The sequence below is a fragment of the Crocuta crocuta genome, unplaced genomic scaffold, assembly GCF_008692635.1.
Source record: "Crocuta crocuta isolate KB4526 unplaced genomic scaffold, BGI_CrCroc_1.0 scaffold139, whole genome shotgun sequence".
Taxonomy (NCBI): Eukaryota; Metazoa; Chordata; class Mammalia; order Carnivora; family Hyaenidae; genus Crocuta; species Crocuta crocuta.
Genome location: NW_027533258.1, coordinates 1,243,455 through 1,260,067, shown reverse-complemented (window position 1 = coordinate 1,260,067; position 16,613 = coordinate 1,243,455). Strand labels below are relative to the sequence as shown.

General features: G+C 55.5%; 1 protein-coding gene across 9 annotated transcripts in view; it reads left to right on the top strand.

The window, feature by feature from the left end:
- The window catches only part of TOM1L2 (target of myb1 like 2 membrane trafficking protein), a 58,009-nt gene that overhangs the window by 21,023 nt on the left and 20,373 nt on the right, over positions 1-16,613 (top strand). For 6 of the 9 annotated variants that reach the window (XM_077746556.1, XM_077746554.1, XM_077746553.1 and 3 more), the window contains exons 4-7: positions 1,751-1,885; positions 3,292-3,450; positions 6,132-6,251; positions 16,182-16,315. In XM_077746556.1, coding sequence (XP_077602682.1) covers positions 1,751-1,885; positions 3,292-3,450; positions 6,132-6,251; positions 16,182-16,315 — 548 coding nt within the window. The remainder of the gene's footprint in view (positions 1-1,750; positions 1,886-3,291; positions 3,451-6,131; positions 6,252-16,181; positions 16,316-16,613) is intronic. The other 3 variants (XM_077746557.1, XM_077746555.1, XM_077746551.1) reach the window with 1 other exon arrangement.

The following is a 16,613-nucleotide window of genomic DNA, read 5'->3' as shown; positions in this document are numbered from 1 at the left end:
ACTTCATTCTTCCCATCTCGGATTTGGCCGAGGTGGAGAGCAAGATAAAGGAAAAGTGGTCCCCAGAAACTGTCAGTGTATCCATAGAAACAGAGGCGGGAAGGACCGTCATGCTTTTTTTTGTCCTTGGCCTCACGCTGCAGGCAGTAAACCTGATCTTGGACCCTAAACCAACACGCTAGCTGCATTTTGAAGCTAGAGTCACAGGACTCTGCTGGATTCTGAAGCAGGTGGCAGCGGTGAAAGCAGCGGGTGGAGAACGGGACTCCGGGGCACTCCCTGGGGGGGCCTCGACGGGGCTGCTCTCCAGCTGGTGCTCCCATAGGCCTCTGCAGGCACCAGGGCCCCACTCAGATCCAGGAGGAAGTGTTGGCCAAGAGGGGCTGTCCTCAAGTGGGCATTAAACCCCTGAGTGCGCACGTTCACTAAGTGGACCGAGGAAGCCAGGCCGACCGTAATGTTTGTGGTGAGATGTATCAGTCGTCATGAGCAAGGCTTTTTGGAAACTGACCTTTTCACTGCTAGTGGGTCTGGTGGTGAGAGATAGGGTTTCTGTGGCCGCCTCAGGATTGGTTGGCACGCACTGCTAGAGCCGGGGAGGCAGTGAAATGCTTGTGACAACAGCAGAATTGGCAACGGAACCGTAGGCGGGAGACGTGGTGCCACCTCCTCTGGGTACGTATAAGGTGACAGAACTGTTCTGAGAAGCTGGGCTTCATTTTGGGGGAGCCCTTGGAGAGGCTTCTCTTTTTTTTTTAGCGTTTAATTTTGAGAGAGACAGAGCATGAGCAGGGGAGGGGTAGAGAGAGGAAGACACAGAATCCAAAGCAGGCTCCAGGCTCTGAGCTGTCAGCACAGAGCCCGATGTAGGGTTCGAACCCACGAACCGCGAGATCATGACCTGAGCAAAGTCAGATGCTTAACCAACTGAGCCACCCAGGCCCCCCTCCCCTTTTTTTTGATAGATTCTGTAAATTCCAAAGAACCAAATATTTAAACAAGTTCTTTGGAGTTTCATGAATCAATGATCAGTATCTATTGGAACATCCATTCTTGCCTCTCTGTGTTGTGTTTTCAGTGAAGGGGCTCTCGTGGCCATGCTTCCCCATGGCTTTTCTGATGTGGGCACGTGGGCATGGCCGTGGTGGGCAACTCGGGCTCTCCCACCCCTGAGCCTCTGTCACCCTGCCTTTCTGGCTGGGCGAGGTGGGCTATGCTTTTGCGCTCTCTGATCCACTGAGGAAGCCGCGTTAGCCTTTATTTCCCGTCACACACCAATTTCTCCTTTCCTTTCTGCTCCATTTGCCCACGGTTCCTGCCTCCGCCCACGGGAGCTCTGCCGAGCAGAGGCGCGGCACTCAGTCCCGATGGCATCCTGCAGGCACAGCAGAGAGGCCACCTCCACATGCCCTGCAGCCGAGCATCGCCAGGAGTTGATTTCCCGGTGATTAGGGAAATGCTTGCATCTTAGGAATCGCCACAGCATTTAGGTGTTATTTCCCCGTACCTCCTCCAAGGAGATACTACACGCTGAATTAAGTTTTTGTGTTTTTGTTCATGCTCAGCAGCACCATAGAAAACCCAGGTTGTGCCAGCCACATCGCGGCAGCGCTGGTGGGGGCCCGGGGGCAGAGTGGGTTTGGCCAGCGCCATTCGCAGTTGCGGGTCGGAGAACACTGGGCCCCATGAGTGGATCTGGGCTGCCCTTGGTGAGAAATCGTTCCTGACAGGCCCTCTTTTCTCCTCCCAGGCGTGGGCTGATGCCTTTCGAAGCAGTCCTGACCTCACTGGCGTTGTGCATATATACGAGGAGCTGAAGAGGAAAGGGGTCGAGTTTCCCATGGCAGACTTGGACGCTCTGTCTCCCATACACACACCACAGCGGGTAAGCTTCCAGCTGGCATTTTTCTAGAAAGACCTATTGCAGAACGGGCAAGCCACTGCCACCACCCTTGTGTTGCTCCATTTGAATTATTCAGCTTGTCATCAAGCGTTCTTAAAGCTCGAGGGCATTTCTTTTTAATAACAAGGGGAATGCAGGGGTGAGACGGCTNCCCCCCCCCCAGCCAGTTCTCCTTTGACTATGCAAGGAGGATAGAACGGGGATCGCCTCCCAGATTTTCCTGGAAATGGCTACTTGGGTGGAGCCATCCTGTGAGGGCCGCTAGCACCTGCTTTTCCGAGGGCCGTGGAATCTGGCGTGGGGATGCTAGCATCTCCCTTTGGGAGCGCCAGAGCACCTCCGCGCTTACTGCAGAGCAGACGAGCTAGTGACATCCCTGATCGTGGGGCAGAGGGCAGCTTTCGGTTTTTTTAGACCGTGTAGGCCGAATAGATCTAAATTTTATTTTGAACTTCAGGCGTTCAGCATCATTTCAGACATCCTTGAATTCCACCAGCCTTGGAATTTAGAGCCCAGGGAAGGCCCATTTAGGGGCCCTCTCAATGAAGACAAGGGGCAGCTCTGTGCTTCAGAATGATGGAAAGCACACAGGTGGCAGATGCCGTTTGTCCTGGGAAGCTAGTACCTCTGCTGGCTGGGAATCAGGCCCTGGCTCCAGGGGGAGCCAGGAAGCTCCAGGACCCGGGACAGGCCCCTTGGGCCAGCACACTCTGCCTCGCCGGCCCCATCTGCCCATCTCCGATGGGGACGAGAAGAGTGCCTTGCGGGTGCACGAGCACAGTTAACGTTCGAGGCTTTCTGAGATGCTCACAGGGGAGAGCATACGGAATTCTACTTTGCAAAGTGTTGTTCTCATTACGGTCCCTCCAAACCTTTTACCATGCATTGTGGAATAAACGTAACCTGTTTTACTCTTCTAATAATGACATAGAACAGTGTTGTTTTGTGCCTATAATTACAAAGAACATTTGGTAAATTGCATAATTGCTATTTATATTAGTGTACTTGTAAAGGCCAAAATGTAATCTTCCGGTACCAGATGAGGGTTCATGATTAGCAAAACCTCCTAACAGTCCCCCTCTGCTCAGACACTGAGGGGGTCCTAATCATGGGAACCAGAGCTCTCACGGAGCGCCCTCAGTGCTGCCTCTCTGAGCTGCTTGGGTTGTCTGGGAAGTGAGTAGAGGGAGGAGCGCTTGGCACCCCTTCTTAGTGGATGGAGAGATGGGGGGCAGGGTTTCCGCGAGCCTCGCAGGTGAGCTCTAGAGCCAGGCGCCACCTCCCTGCAGGTGGCTGTGGCGGGGCAGGGGCTGCCGGGTCGGGTAGGCACCGGGCCCGGTTGCGCGGGCAGCCCAGGTGAACAGAGGACTTTGTTGTTGTCATGCCAGAGCGTCCCCGAAGTGGATCCGGCCGCGACCATGCCCAGGCCCCAGTTGCAGCAGAGGACAAGTACTGGCTCCTATTCCTCGCCTCCTCCTGCTCCCTACTCCGCTCCGCAGGCCCCGGCTCTGAGTGTGACTGGCCCCATCACGGCCAATTCAGAACAGGTACTCGCATACTTCCAGGCCACAGGCAAGTCGGCCAGCCAGCTGTCCTCGCTCACCGTTCCGGGGACCTCTGGAGGCCTTCCCTGATCAGGCACCATGCTAGTGTCAGCGACCCACAGACAGAAGGGAGGGCACGCTGCGCAGTGGGGAGGCAGGTGCAGAGACGGCGTGGACGGTGTGCTGGCGCGGTTGTGGGGACAGGAGCCGCGTGTTCAGCACTCCTTGGAGGGCCTCCCCGGTTGCCGACGCTGCCGAGGCTCTCGAAGGCAGAGCGGGGCTTGTCTGACAGGGCGTGGGCCAGAGGCACGGAGGAGCGGGGCACTCGAGGGAGCAGCAGTTGGGGGTTGGGGACCAGTGCAGGCACAGGATCGGAGAGACAGAGGGTGAGGCCAGCAGATAGCAACAGAGTTGGGTTGGAACAGCCCGTGAGTCACGTGGAGAGGTTTGGATTGCTCCTGTAAGAGGCGTCAGCCATCAGAGGCCAGTGACCCGCTCGGCAAGGTGCCGCTCGGTGGCGGCCAGATGAGGAAGGCCCTTAGGAAGCACTCTTCCTGCCTTTATTCCCAACTCTGCCCACCTTCCCTGCGGTATTTCCGGAGAGGCCAATGCCATTGAAATCCCAAACCGGACTTTTTTAGACGAGTTGTGGAGACTAGTGTTTAGATGAATCTGTAGAATTTCCATTAATTAAAATTTGAGAGCTGATCAGACTTGAGAACAGAAAATCTGTTCCAGTGTTTATATTTTTTAAATCCTCATTTATTATCTGTGACAACATCATTATTTACGGAAGCCCATTGAGTCAGAGGGGTCAGGCGATGAGGTGTGGGTAACCGAAGTGCTGTGCCAGGGCTGCTCACGTTTCCGTTCTCTGGCGGCCCCGAGGAGGCGAGCAAGAGGTGAGCGGGAGGTCAGGCGGGCCTGCACTTGAGTCCTCACTCTGCTCCTCGCTGTGAGGCCCCGGCTGGGTCACTTTACCCTCTGTTAGTAGAATGGGGCGGTAGTTCTTCCCTCTTGCCCCCCCCCACCCCCCCGGAGCAGTCAGGAGCGGGTGGGGCAGCTGGATGGGGAGGCCTCATGATAGCCCCCCAAGTGCTGTGTGCTGGAAGACGGGCGGCACGACACTGCACTGCCCGTTCTCACTACTCACGATGGCCAGGCCTTGCCCCCAGCAGGGGGGCCCTGGGGAACAAGGTCTCCAGCTGCAGCCTCCGCCTCCCACAGGCAGAACCGTGTCCTGTTCTGCTCAGAGGGAAGTCTGACGTGTTTGGAGTCGGAGGGTCACTGAGACCCTCCGTGGACTCTTTGTCCATTGCGTGGGAGCTTGGGAAGAGCCTGCCCAGCAGCCAGAACAGTCTGGAGGAGTGTCTGGAAATGGTGAGAAGGGGAAAAATGGAAGAAGAGTGGCCTGGCGTTGAGGACCCTTCTGATCCCATGTGGTGTCTGTTAGGTTCCTAAGTTCCAGGCTCAGAAACATCATCTGGGTAAGGGGCGGGGGGATACCCACTAGGCAGAACCAGAGGGGAGAAGAGCCTTTAGGGACCTCGCCCAGTGCCCTTATTGACCATTTGTCCATCTTTCCATCCAATACACGTGGATTGGAGTTCCCTTTCGCAGTCCCTGTGCTGAGAGGGCAGACCCCTTGCCCCAGGAGGTCAGCCAGGACAAGGAGGGTCTGCGGGAGGAGGTGGGCTGCTTTTTTCTGCCTCAGGGAGGGGCAGGGGAGAGTCAGAAGGGGCTTCAGTGAGGAGGGAAGGTATTTGAGTTAGGTCACAGTTCAAGCAAGAGCCTAGCAAATCCAGCTCTCCGGAGATTTTAGCAGGAGAGGGATCTGAGCGGTACCGGGTGCATGTAGGCCAGCACCCCATGGGTTTTCACTCAGTTACTCACAGCAGCCCTGTGAGGCATGGCCGTCATTTTTACCTTTCCGTAGCTGAGGAAACGAGGCTCAGAGAGATTAAGGCCCATCCCTTACAGTGTCCCTATTGCAGGAAAGGTGGCCCAGGCCCAGGCCTTGGGGAGCTCTGTTGGATAGGTAGGTCGGGTAGTTTTCAAGGGGACCTTGGTAAGGAGCTGGCTCGGGAGGGGGGTCTCCCCTGGAGTCTGCTCGTGGTCCCTCTCCCTCATTCTTGCCACACTGGGCAAGTGCAGCTAACGCCAGCCAGCCTCTGCGAGAGCTGTAGTACTTAGATTGTGAGCTTCTAGGGCCAGAGTCTATAAGGAGGGAGGGTCCTGGTAAGGACCCCAGTGCTGAAGGGCCCTTGGGGATCACGTGCTCCAGCACTTTCACTTCAAGTATAGGGACAGAGGCCTGGAGAGATCAATTCCCCGGTCAGGGTTTTGCTGTGGGAGAGCCGAGCCATGAGCCAGCTCAGTCCATGCTGGACCCAGTGCTCCTTCCCTGCACAGCACTGCCTCAGCGTGACAGCAGAGTCACCCATGACAGACTCCTGGTAACCAAGGGCCCTGTGGGGGGGCCTTGCCCCACCCCCAGTCGCTTCTCCCCTAGAGCTGCCATCACCCTCACACCCAGACCAGAGTGAGATAAGATGCCTTCTTCTGCCGAGCACATGCAGAGGTGTGACCTAGATGTCATAGCGCATGGGACTGTCACCAGACAGGTGCAGGTTGACTGACCTCTCCTTCCTGCTTTGCTCCCCACTCCCACCTCCCCGGCCCAGCAGATCGCCAGGCTTCGGAGTGAGCTGGACGTTGTTCGAGGAAACACAAAGGTCATGTCCGAGATGTTAACCGAGATGGTCCCCGGGCAGGAGGATTCGTCTGATCTGGAGCTGCTACAGGTGAGGGGGCCTCCTCTCGGGGAAGGTCTGGACTGGGAGAGATGGCAGTGAGGCAGGAGCGGGGCCCAGGGGGACAGTCAGGGGCAGGGACCGCGTCGGTGTAGGCTAACATTCAGCCTCATGCTTCCTGGCAGTGATCAGACGCCAGTACCAGGCTCTCTCTTTTATTTGCCTTCGTAACAGTTTTTCCCTGATAATAAATTGCCAATCACAGAGCCACATGCCCCTCAAGAGACAAAGGGACTATAAGGGAGAAGATACTTGTTTTCTTCGATGCCAACATCCACGGGTAACCCCGGGGTGTGTCTAAGCATGGTCTTTCAGACTTTTTTCCTTGTTTGTTTTCCTTTCAGATGTAGTTGAGATCCTATCATGTGCCCAGTTTTGTGTATTGCTTTGCTCCCTCAGCATTATGTCCCAAACATTGGTGACAGGACCTGGTCACCCTTTCCTGCATGAGGGAGCCCTTCTAGCCACACTGTATCCCCCGAGACAGTCCCAAGACTGAAATACAATAGAAGCACCTTTTCTTTTCCTGAATACTGAGGATTCCAGGCTGGGCTTGCCCACACTATGGTTCCTGGGGCCCGTTGCTCACCAAGTGGGTCTGGGGGCGTGAAGGGAGGGGTCCGGGAGCAGGGATGGCCTGCAGGGCCACCCTCAGATGAGAGCGTGAGCCGGCCCGACCCAGAGCTGACGACCACATCTCCACCACGCCCGTCTCAGACGACTCCGGCACTTGTAGAAAATGGCAGTGGCTCTGCCTTCAGAAGCAGTGACCTTGTGGAGGGGCGCAGAAAGAGTGTCGTAGACTGCAGGTGCCGGGACCTTTCCGGCGGGCAGCATGACGCTTGAGTAAACAGGTCAGGAGCCAGACTGGCTTGGCAAGCTGGCGGGAGCGCCTCATGACGTGCCTGCTGCCGCTATTCTTGTCTGGCGCTCAGAGTCAGTCTTGGCCCCCCCACCCCCAGGCGCCGCACCTCCCACCTCGCTGCTGGCACACAGTGCGCCGCCTGTGAAGGCCCGGCTCCCATGGCCCTGCCCTTCAGCAGTGCACGCAGCCACGGTGACCGTGCCTGGTCTCAGGCAGCCTCTTGTCGCTCCCGCCTCCTCCTGGGACGCCATCAGCTCCTAAGGAGGTGAGCTGAGGGTGGGTGGAGGCCTGCTCTGGGCCTGCCAGGGAGCAAAGCAGAGGTGCATGGGGTGCAGCCTCTGCCCTGGAGCAGCCCCCGGCCTGGTGCCCCTCCACAGAGCCGCAGCACCAGCGGTCACTCCTGAAGCCGAGCCAAGTCCCCTCCGCCAGCCCGAGCGAGGGGCCCCGCGTGGCCTGCCACCTGCGGCATCCATCTGTGTGCCACACACCAGGGGACCCAGTGTCCCCTGAATGCATCCTTCCCCTCCATTCCCAGCCTGCAGGGGGAGCATTGGCCTCTAGAGCAGTCCAGAAACCATCCAGAAGCCGAGAGGGCCTCTTGAGGCAGCGTTGTGCTGTGTCAGCGTCCGAATTCCTGCTGATGGGGGCTTGCGGTGGTCACAGAGCCGAGCTCCTGGCAGCAGGGGGTGGGCTGAACGCAGCCAGCATGCAGACAGCCCGAGCATCCTCTGTGCGTGCGTGCGTGTGTGTGTGTGTGTGTGTGTGTTTAAACAAGCCCATCAGCCAAGACAAACAGAACCTCATCTCCTGGCATCAGCTCACAGTTTTCAAAAATAGGTTGCTTCCCATGACGTTTTCCTTCCCTCTGTTTTGTTCCAACTCCAAGCCTAGCAGCCCGCCCTGCTGTCGTACAAATCAGAGAAGGAGCGGCTCTGGGTGCCAGTGGGGGGCTGGCCTTCCAGCACGAGAGAGTCAGGAGCCGGGCAGCTGCGTGAACAGGCACAGCTCTCCTCGCCGCTGGCCTCGCTCCTGAGTCATTCTTGACACCTTCCCTCCTCTTCTTCCCGGGGCAGTCGGAAGCCAGCTGGGCAGGGGCTCCCAAAGGCCAGGGCCACCCCAGACCGCGCGACTGCCGCATGGGAAAATGCCACCGTCTGCTTGGAAAGTGATGGGATCGGAATGTGCCCCAGGGACCCCTCAGTGGAGCTGGAGGGCAGCCAGATCGCTCAGGGTAGAAGCTGTCCAGAGCTCACAGGGCTGGCCAGGGCCATGGAAACAAGCCCATTTGTCACCACCCCAAACATTCACGCCAACAGAAGCTGCTCCCGACTGGCGTGTGAATTGCTGGGTAGGACGTGGAGGAGATGCAAAGAGAGGAAATTGCAGGTCTCGGTCCCAGGATGCACTGCATGGCGACCATAAGCACGGGCGGGAACGTCCCGATTGCTTCCTGTGCCTGGCAAAGTGCTTTCAGGTGCAGCCTCAAGGAGCCACCACGAGGCTCTGCAGGAGAGCCACTCCTCATGCCGTGTGGTCAGCCTAGCTGGAGAGCCTGAGGGAAACTGAGGCAGGGTGCCCAGAGGGAACACTGTGCAGTGTGGAACCCTCCACTCCCTCTACAGACGTGCTTGGATTCCATCCACAGCATGTTGCCTGGGGTGCCTGCCTCGCTTTTCTTAACGTTTTCTTGATGTGACAGGCTGTGTGCATGAGTCCCCGGAAGCACTTTTGTTTCCCAGCGCACATCCTAGTTAGACCTCAGGAAGCGCCACAGCGGGGCAGAAAGAGCCACTGGCTTTACATCCAGGCCCCACCACTGACCGGCTGGGCTATACTGGGCCAGTCGCCTGCCCCTCAGAGCCCAGAGTGATCACATTCCCCTCAGAAGGGTAGGAATCATCCATCTAGGGTGGCGCCCAGGCAGATCAGACACACATTGGAGCCCCTGTGATTGTCACCGGCACCTCCTTTGATACAGCAAGCTGAAGTCTGTCTCTGTGTCACTGATACCCTGGTCTGTTGTCTTTAATGACAGGACAAAACAAAGTCCTCCTTCACGAGGTGGGTCCTTAAATATTTGAGGACCGCTAGAAGCCCTTTCACTCTAGATTAGAGGCCTGATCTCTAAGTGGGACACATGTGGCTGTTGGCCGGCTACCTTGTAGGTGAACTGGTGGTTCTCAGCAGGAGGCAGATGCTGTAAAATCGAGAGCTTCCATCAACACAAAGCCTCTCTTATCTTTCTCATGTGGCTGGGAAGCCGTGTCCTCCCCCATCCTGTGTGTGGGCGCTTGGGTCCGGGCCTGAAATTTGAGACCGCATCTGTGTCTGCTGAAGTTCATGTCCTCAGCTACGGCCTGTGAGGCCAGTGGTGAAATCTTTAAAGATCCTGAGGCTGTCACTCGGCATCCTCTGTCTCTCCCAAAGTAGCCTCTTGAGCTTTGTCTTCAAATAATAATTTTTAATTAATCCAGAGATGCCAAAATTGGGCATTCCTACATGGCCATCCATCAGATAATAAAAGAAGCCCTCCTCCACATTGCTTCTTTAAGTAGCAGATGGTATATCCCCTCTCACTTCTTGCATCTCATTTCAACAAAAACCAGGATGTCCAGGATCATTTTCTCTAGAGAAATCTAGTTTATTCTACATGTTTAGCTTCATTATCCCCCCTTCTCTTCAACAAAGAGTTTCTTCTCCTTCCCTCCCCCCTTCCTTTGCACCTATAGAAAAGATATCTTCAGGACCTTGTTCCATACTCCTTAGAACTTGGAAGGGATTCAGAGGAAATTCGTAAAGATGACTAAAAGGTTGTTTTATGAGGTGGGGATGAGAACGTCCCTTGAAGAAAAGATAAAGGCATTGGATTAATTAGACAGAAAGAGGGTATTTTAATAGGTTCTCATCGATGGAGGGCTTTTGCACAAAGAACACTAAGCAGCTGTTCTCCCCCTCTGTGGAGGAGCTGAAATCTTCAACACGTAGGAAATTCCTGTCCCCGGCAGTTGCACGGTGGGAGGGACGACCTGGGGGCCAGGCTCCCAGCCAGAAGTCACTCCATTCAGTTGTTTTAGAGGGGGAGGTAGGCAGAGGGAGGCCCCCTCACCTGCGCCTGCCCCGGGTCTGGCTGTGGGCAACCCCATGGCGGTTGTGCAGACGGCCGGCTGGTGCTTGCTGGCAGAACGTTCTGGTTCTTCTCTCCCCTTTGATCTCTATCTTTTTTCTCACTGTTTGTTTATTTATTTATTTAAAGATGATGGGGGCGCCTGGGTGGCCCGGTCTATTAGGGTCCTACTTGGGCCCAGGTCATGATCTGATCTCACGGTTTCTGAGTTTGAGCCCCACGTTGGCCTCTCTGCTGTCAGCGCGGAGCCCTCTTGCGATCCTCCCTGTCTCCCTCTCTCTGTGCCCCTGCTGTGTTCTTGTGCTCTCTCTCTCTCCCTTTCAAAAATAAACAAACAGGTAAAAAAAAAAAAAAAAAAAAGATGAGTTAGAGGTACATTCAGTGCTGGCTGGCTCATTCAGTGGAGCACGCAACTCATGGTCTTGGGGTTGTTTGAAGCCCACGTTGGATGTAGAGATTCTTTAAAATTAAACAAACAAAAAGATGGTGACTTAAAAACTTGAAGGAAGGAGATGGTAAAACTGTGTGCTGAGATCCTTGGACATCCTTGATTTAGAAGCTCTGGCCAGACTCTCTGGGCCAGTTTAGGCAAAACTCTTTGGGAGGCCCCTGGGGGCCTCTCTGGGGTTGGGGCATGGAGGCTTTGCCCNCATCCACGCCCCCCCCCCCCACCAGCTAGAGGCTGTGGGAGCAAGGCAGCAAGCACAAGGGCAGAGCAGGGGTTTCTGGTGCCCACAGTCCATGAGATCACTGCATTCTGTGCCCTTGGGTCTCATTCTTCCCAAGAGCTGAGTCGTAATGTTAGAGCCAGGAGAGGTCTCAGAAATCATCTAGCACAGCCCAAACATTTCTGTAAAGTAGTGGAACCCTTTTCTCGATGAACAAAACTCTACAGAGAACTGCAGTGTTCATTTATTTATCTGTAAATGTTTTGTTTATTTTGAGCGAGAGCACATGAGAAAGCACGAGCAGGGGATGGGCAAAGAGCAAGGGAGAGAGAGAGAATCCCAAGCAGGCTCCACCATGTCAGTGCAGACCGACCCGCACTTAGTGCTCGATCCCATGAACGTGAGATCATGACCTGAGCAGAAATCAAGTTGGATGCTTAGCCTACTGAGCCACTCAGACGCCCTTGTAATGTTTAAACTAAATAAAAGGTCCCCTGAGGGGGGGTGGGAGGGGTGCTGTCCCAAACCCTTGGCTATGGAGTCACTTCAGCGGCGCTCTGCAGAGCTGGGGCACTTCTCTGATCCCCTTTCCTTCCCTGGGGAGAAACAGTTCCAGATGGTGCTGAAGGCCCAAAGAGCTCATCTGGTCAATCATGGCCACTTGCCGCCTGCCACTTGGTTTCCAGCACACAGGAGGGCCTGAGCTCCGTGGAGGACACTGAGTCCAGCCTTGCCTTTTCTCATCTAGTGGCTCTGTGCTCTGGACGTTCGGAGCCATGTTACTGAGACACTCCCTGCCGTCTTCTGAGGAATCTGGTTTGGTTCCCCATTGGCTGCAGTGAACCGTCGTTGAGGCCTGCTCTGCGTTCTGAGGCTTCCAGTGGTTAGGGTGGGGGTAAGGGCTGGTCTTCACTTACTAAGGCTCTGCTGGAGGAGCTCTAGCGACCTGGGGCAGCAGCACTGAGTAGCGGTATGGCCAGAGTGCTGTGGAAGTCTCGGGTTGGGGGGAGCCCCCAGAAAACATTCTGGATGGATAAGGAGATGGATCGCTGGGTAGATGCCTGGTAAGCGGGCATTGTAAAATGCTAGTGGGAGGTAGAATTTAGGTGTTGGGTATATAGAGTCTACTTTAAAACTTTTTTTTTTTTTTTTTTGAGAAAAAATGTTTACAGTTTATTTTTGAGAGACAGAGTGTTAGCCAGGGAAGGGCAGAGAGAGAGGGAGACACAGAATCTGAAGCAGGCTCCAGGCTCCGAGCTGTCAGCACAGAGCCCGATGTGGGGCTTGAACTCACAAACCACGAAATCATGACCTGAGCCGAAGTCAGATGCGTAACTGACTGAGCCACCCACGCACCCCTAAAACTTTTAAATCTCTTCTCTACGTTTGAAAATTTTGTGATTAAGGGTTGAGGTGGGGAAACATTATGGGGCCTTGAAGGATGAGTAGGAATTTGATGAAAAAGAAGGAGAGGAACATGGCAGACAGAGGGGGCTGACTTCTCAGGGGCCCCTGAGCAGTAGGGCTAGTGCCTGAGGCCGTTTGCTATTCTACAAAGTCTGAAGTGTTTGGAGAAGGCCCATGGCTTTGGGAGGTGAAGCCACCAGCTTCTGCCAGGGTAGCCTAAGATGTCCTCCTGTCTTGGAATTGGCTGCAGTTTGGATAGGAAGTCACTGACCTCTTCCCCTTCCCTCCCCGGCCTAGAGAGCCAGGACTTGCTGCTTGGCCACAATACTAGACACACTTCCCTGTGTGTCTAGTATTTGTGGGGCCAGTGGGGAAGGGTTGCTGCCTTTGCTGGAGAGAGTGGGTCTGTCACTGGGTCCCAAGACCCCTTTCCCGTCAGAGATTTTTGGCAGACCCCGTGAATCCCGGTCTCATCTATACCAGGCACGGGCACACCCAGGGGGAGGGAGTGACAGGGTCGCCCAGGAAGGGGTCCTGGCAGACAGCAGAGAGGCAGGCACCATGCCTCTTTGCTCTGTCCACCACCCGGCCTCTTGTGTCCCCAGGCTCCGTCTTTCCCGCTCCTGCATCCCCACACTCTGGCTGGTCTCCGGCGGGTCTTCAAAGCTCCGGGCAAGATCTGCTGCCCAAGAATGGCCAAGTGTCTTTTTCCTTTTGGTGAACAGGGGCTGGTCTTTGAAAGTTCATCTAAATCCATGTTCCCTTCTTGGCCCAAAGCAGGTGCTTCCTGAGCTCTAACAATGTATTATAAATACTACGGTCATTTATACTGTTCAATTCAGTCCTGGCTGCTGGGATCCTTCACGCGATGTACTGTGATTGCTTCTTTCGTGAGTTCCTTTGTGGGCTTTCGTTTTGTTTTATCTTGATGGCCTGGCCTCATTTTAGCCCTCACTCATGAGCATACTTTGTTTCTGTAATGAGGGTTTCCACTGGGCCTTTGGCTTTGACTGCCCCTGCGGTGACTGGATTTGACCAGTGAGTGTCCATCAGCATTGATGTCGGTTATTGTGACAATCCGTCACCCGAGTTCTGGCCAGCCTCCAGGTCCCGGCAGGTTCCTGAATGCCCCTGTCCTGGCCGGCCGGGGGATGAGCCATTCACAATGGTAAAGAGTGGCCGTTTTATGGTATTTCACTTTTTACTGGATATAATGTCCTGTGCAGTTCATTTTTGGTATTTGCCTCTTGCTATTCTAACACATGTCTGTATGTTTATAAATGCTTACTTGGTCGCCGGGGAAAGGGGTCCAGGGAAAGGTAGAATCTAGGTGAAGGAGAATTCCCTGTTCTCTGGGTGGAGGCAGGGCTAGCAGAAGGCTAAGCTGACGTGATAACTGAGTGAGAACCGTGATGGGGAGCTGGTGGTTTGCACGGACCAAGGGCTCAGAGCACTGTAGAGTCAAGGTCCCCATCCTTCCTTCAGCCTCAGCCTGCTCGGACCTCCCCTCCTTTGCATCTCCTGCTGGTGGGAATGCCACTCCCTGCCTGGGCTGGGCTGCCCAGGGCTCAGCTGGCACTGGAAGTACCAGCTTGGGGGGAGGAAGAGAGGGGTTTTGACCATCCAGTGATTTGCCGGGAGCTCCGCTGCGTTCTCCAAAACGAAGAATGGGAGCAAGAGAGAGATCTCACTTTTAGGAGAACCAAGAGTGGGGATCTGTTGGTAGAAAAAACCAGAAGGTCTAGACACTGGGCTTGCTGTCCCTATGACCAAGAGAGACAGACAGTAGCATTCAGACTCTACAGAGGGCCAGCCACCAGGTAGAAGCAAGACCAGGGCAGTGTTTCTATAACCAGAGAGACTGGGCCCAACATGCCAGAGACTCTCCAGGTGGAGCTGTTTTCCTTCTGGCGCAAACGCCACGCTATTTTGTACACAGCCGTCTAGATACTTCTGTCTTGAAAACTACAGCTGTAGCGGGGTGGTTCTGGGCCGACCCACGTGGGTTGGGCTTCTTTCCTCAGCTGCCTCTGCTCTCAGGGAAGCAGCCCCCACAGGCCGAGCCGCCAGGGGAAGGGTGACGGCGGAAGCAGTGTCCGGCCTGCTGCCTGGCTGCTCCTGGTCTACTTACTCTGTGATGGACAGGTCTGTCCAAGTGCCGACCTTGCTCTTACCTGCAGGATCAAGCCTGGGACACTGATTGCCCACCAATGGTGACGCAGGAATGTGCGTGTGCATGTGTGTACGGGAGTGCTATTTAGATAACCTGAATTAAGTGTGGACGGAAGGAATGCAACTTGCCTTCATTAATTAGTTCTCTCCAAAGTATTTAGGGAGTAGCTCCTACGTGTCAGTCACGGGTACTGGAGAAATGGGGACAAAGGATGCCATCTCTGCCCTCAAGAGGCTTCAGTGTGGGGTGTAGAGCAGGAGCCCGGCCCTAACGCCCCGTGTGCGGTAAGCGCACTGGTACAGGCCACCATGGCTTTGCATCTGGCCACCTCTGTGGTCCACTCGGCAGATGATTTCTGGGCCTTTTCCCTTTTGTAGCTCAGCACATGGCATGAGGGCATCCACGGGGATAAGTGGTGGTACCTCCATCATGGAGTTTATGATCTCGCGGGAGGGGACACCTAGTTCTAGCCAAGCCGGCCAGATTGTGAGACAAAATACGGAGCTGAACAGAGATCACACGCACATGTGCAGCGAGTAGAGCAGTGACTTCTGCCAGAAATGGTTCAAAAGGAGGTGGTTTTAAGACTGAGCTGTGAGAAGGAAGGACCTCCCCGCCACCCCTCACCCCCCCGTCATTCACTGGGGCATCAGCTGCCTCTGGTGTCTAGGTGGCCTGGGACAGCAGCTGCAGCTTTCCCCCCACCAGGACTTTTGTCCTTAGGCTGTTCCTGTAGTCAGGGATGCTGCAGGGCCAGTCTGGGCTGCGGGACGGCAAGGAGCCCTGGCAGGTAGGTGAAGGGGCTCTGCAAGCAAGTTTCCGCAAGAGCCAGAGTCGGGCTGCCGTCCGGAGCAGAGGCCTGCGGTAGCCAGGCCGTAACGTGGTGAGGGCCTGTCTTCAGAGGGACAGCCCTTCCAGGGGTAGGGAGGGCTCCAGTGGTGACTGGGAGTTCATGAGAGGCATCAGCCGGGAAGAAAGACCAGAGCTTGCTGAGCTCACACCTCCGCGAGATGTCAGACGTGCCACCGAAACGTACCTAATGCGGTCGTAAAATCCATCCACCCTTGCTGCTGCCGGGGGTGTAAATGACCCCTCTCATCTCTTTTTGGAGGGTCTTCTGCTATTAGCAGTCCATATTCTGAAGGGCCACACCCTTTCACCCAGAAATTCCGCTTCTAGGCGCTTGTCCTATGGAAGTGCTCCCATAGGAGCTTGAGCGTGCACGCGAATGTTCCTTGCTGCGGTGTTGGGGCTGGCCGGAAAGGGGCCTCAACGTAAACGCCCAGCCACGGGGGAGGGGCAAGGGGAATACACAAAGGGACGGGGCCGCTGTACAAAGTCACGGGGAAAGGTTGTCGAGAGTAGTTTGTTGAAGAGAAAAAGCAAGCTGCAAATAACCCTATTCTTAGATGCAGAGAACGGTCTGCACAGATCCGTACCGGTGTACGCACGACAGCACGTAGCTATGGACACCGGCCCGTCTCCTGAAAAGGAGCTCGTTGCTCCGCCAGTGGCCGGAAAGGCAGAGGAGCCTTTCTCTTTGCATCCCGCCCACGTCTGGCTTTCTGGACAAGCGTGCACTCCTTTTGTGACTTTTACGAATCGGCACACATTTTCCCAAAGGAAATGGAATGTGACCCAAAGCGTCCCCAGCAGGCTAGCCAGAGGCGTGTGTGTTCCGCAGGAGCTGAACAGGACCTGTCGGGCCATGCAGCAGCGCATCGTGGAGCTCATCTCCCGCGTGTCCAACGAGGAGGTCACCGAGGAGCTGCTGCATGTCAACGACGACCTCAACAATGTCTTCCTCCGCTATGAGAGGTGGGGGCGGGGCTGCCCGGCCATTCCTTCCCTGAACAATGGAGAGCGGGGGAGGGGGGATTAGAGTTGGAAACCGGTCGTCAGAGATGCTAATGTGCACCAGGCTGACAGGGAAAATGCTTCTCCGGTTCTCCTGGGAACCAGCAGGCGGGAAGGTGACGTGGGGAATTAGGCTGTGGCCTTTGCAAGCCTAGGACTGCATGCTGCCGTCCGCCCCGCCCCCAGCCCCGCGAGGGGGGAGGGCAGGGCCCCGGAGCTTCACACCTGCTCCTTTGAAGATCCTTGGAGTTTGAAAAGG